Source organism: Cyprinodon variegatus, unplaced genomic scaffold (genome assembly GCF_000732505.1).
Source record: "Cyprinodon variegatus isolate N-32 unplaced genomic scaffold, C_variegatus-1.0 Scaffold135, whole genome shotgun sequence".
Taxonomy (NCBI): domain Eukaryota; kingdom Metazoa; phylum Chordata; class Actinopteri; order Cyprinodontiformes; family Cyprinodontidae; genus Cyprinodon; species Cyprinodon variegatus.
In genome coordinates, this window is record NW_015150588.1 from 1,221,931 (window position 1) to 1,224,956 (window position 3,026).

Genomic DNA, 3,026 nt, shown 5'->3' on the forward strand with positions numbered 1-3,026 from the left:
GATATCAAAAAAGTACTCCAGAGTGTTGTTCAGCATGGGGGTGAGTAGAAAATGAAGGCTAATCATGTTTTGGGTGTACTATTCCTTTAAGGCCACTTGTGTTCCAGAAAATTTGTCTGTCTGATTTCTTTTCTGTGTGTTTCCTGCATATAACTAACCTTTTCCCAAGCTCATAATGCTTTCTACAGTCATGGTCCTCGTCAGAATGCGTGTTTTGACCTGTCAATGTCAATGTCTTGCGGTACCATCGTGACGGACGTAAAAAGCGGCGCTTGTTGGTTAAAGAAAAAGCAGTGAAATTCCGAAAAAATTGACCCTTTTATCGGGTGAATTTAAATCTTAACATGATAATTAGATGCGAATAGTGGCATTCTTAGCTTGCCATAGTAAGCGAAGCGGCATCTGCTTCCGATTCCCTCTTTTCTCCCGTAGTGCTCCATACTCCATACTCGCTGCAGCTCACGTAGTGAGCTATTCTTATCTGTGTATAGCCCAAATAAACATCTTTAACTGCTCCTTGTTGTCCGACTGTGTCTGCATGTGGGCCAAACACCTTAAAACCATGACAGAATGTATCTTCTTAACAATGTTCTAGTCCATGGTTCCTCAATTCTGGGCCTATAGGGCCAGTGTCCTGCAACTGTTGGATGTTTCTCTGCTTCAACACAGGAATAATCAGGTCATGAACAGTACTCTTGAAAACTTGACCTGATGCTGGAGATTATTTAACAACTTGTTTCAGATATGGAAGTAGAGATAAATCTAAAATGTGCAGGCCAATGGACCTTGAGGGCTGGAATTGAGGAAGCCTGTTCTAATCTATGAATCCATCTGCTGCTGACAGCATATTGTAAAAAGTTTATCCTACTGATCATAAACTTTAACCCTCAGAAAAATGTTCTTAATTACATTTATTGAATCATATTATAAATATGAGTACAGAATAAGGTAATAAGGTAACCTGTATCAACATGTTTTAATGTGTGCTTGTAAAGGATCAAATACATAACCAGGATTTAGGTGGAAAGATACATTTCAATGAAAGGATGCTGACCTTACAGACCAGGGAGATAATAGCACAAGTCCCCAAAATAATATAAAGACTAGAACGCAACAGAGAAAAACATAAAATGTCAGCAAACACCATATAATATTGTTTTCAATTTTAATATTACAATATTTTCTGATGGTGTATAAAAAGTGTTTTATACACCATCAATTATTTCTTAAGACCAGTCAATTAGTGTGAATTGATAGGTTTATGATTTTTAAGGATCATAAACCTAATGAAACAGGTGACTTTATCTGTCTAAATTTCTTCTAGCTACAAAAGTAATAAATAAATAGTTAAAACTAGAAGAAATTTAGACAGATAAGCTTTATCTTATCACTCAGATAAACCTAACCCAGATTTTCCTGGGTAATAACAAGGAAATATCGTGCCAATATATATTGACTTACAAGCTTTATGAATGATTAAGATTATCTCTAACACTCATTAACACAAACATGATCAATGCCCTTTCTGAAGAATATAAATAAGAGCAGAATGACTGCTGTTTATACAGACCTCATCTCGGGATCCTTCTCTGCAAATAAACTCCAGGAAGATATTAGAATCTACAAGAATCAAAGACATCAGACTCCAATATGATGTTGCTGCTTTTTTTGTTTGGTCTCTCTCTGGCTGCTGAGACTCCTTCAGAGAGGCAGAGAACTCCACTGCTACGTGGCAACTGCAACAGTTTCTGGTACAGCTTTAACAACAACTGCTACAAATACGTTGCCACATTGATGACCTGGGCTGATGCAGAGAAGCACTGCAACAACCAAGGTGCCAACCTGGTTTCCATCCACAGTCTGAAAGAAGAGAACTTTGTTAAAGACCTGATCAAAAACTTTGATCCTGCCGAAGGAGTGAACTGGATTGGACTCTCTGACGCCCAGCAGGACAGAGCATATTTCTGGTCTGATGGGTCTCCACTTGATTTTACTTTTTGGAATCCAGGAGAGCCAAACAATTCATGGGGAGCTGAACCTTGTGTTCACACCAACTTTGGTCCAGTTAAGAAATGGAATGACAAAGTGTGTACAGATAAATACTCATTTGTTTGTAAGGCTCGAAAAGTTTGCCAATAACTTCTGAAAATGTATTTCTAAACCAACTCAATTTCATTTTCATTTTCTGCTGATCAGAAATTATCATTCATAACATGTGAAGATAGAAATGTGTATTTTTTAATGTAAACTGTTTTTTGATTAAGTTTGACAATTATTTTTCACCTTATTCCAATTAAAAAGCATTAAAACTTTAAGAGGATGTGAATGAAATAATTTTATATTAAAAAATGACATAACTCATAGAAAGGCATTATGATTGAGAATTTATATTGTACAAAGTATTATTTAAGGTTAATCTGTCCAGCTGGTTTGAACTGATAAACATTAGTTTGATAATACCAGGAAACACTATCAAAGGGTACCTCACCGCTTGTCTTTGGTTGAGTATAGAGTATAATTATACCCATCCATCCTTCCATCCGTACACTAGGAGTTTATTTATTGCTCATATCCCTTTGATTTTTGTTAATGCTAGATTCGTTTTCCTAGTTTAGTCTCCCTCACCTACTGCACTCCTATCCTCTCAGTCTCCCTTCTGCTCTCTCCTGTCGTACAAAAAATTGTTAACCAATAAGCCCTAGTAAATTGTTTCATTCAACTTCTATTCAAATTCACAGTATTTAAACTGGTCTCCTGCTCTAACTCCTCAATGGTTCCTCTGATTATGTACCAGGCATTTTTTCCTGTTTCATGTAACTGGTGGATTCCCATCTTTCTTCATCCTCGGCTCCATGAGTTCCCTGCGATTTTTTCCACTTGTTTTTTCATTCAACTCAACATTTAAAGTGTAGTTCCTGCCTCTGCCCCTCTACATTTGAGTAAAAAAAAAAACTCCCCAGTCAGTAGGGGTGTAAATAATAATCGTTTTGTATCGATGCATCGATCCAAAAGCCGACGATCCGATG

The 3,026-nt window shown here is 36.9% G+C and overlaps 1 protein-coding gene across 1 annotated transcript; it reads left to right on the forward strand.

The window, feature by feature from the left end:
* The first annotated feature begins 1,650 nt into the window (after nt 1–1,650).
* On the forward strand, nt 1,651–2,139 carry LOC107085858 (lactose-binding lectin l-2-like). The gene has a single exon (XM_015376467.1). The coding sequence runs from the start codon at nt 1,651–1,653 to the stop codon at nt 2,137–2,139; it is 489 nt and encodes a 162-aa protein (XP_015231953.1).
* Nucleotides 2,140–3,026: the final 887 nt, after the last annotated feature.

What these genes read in the sequence shown, in the direction of transcription:
- LOC107085858 (XM_015376467.1), top strand. Translation starts at nt 1,651, where the DNA reads ATGATGTTGCTGCTTTTTTTGTTTGGTCTCTCTCTGGCTGCTGAGACT.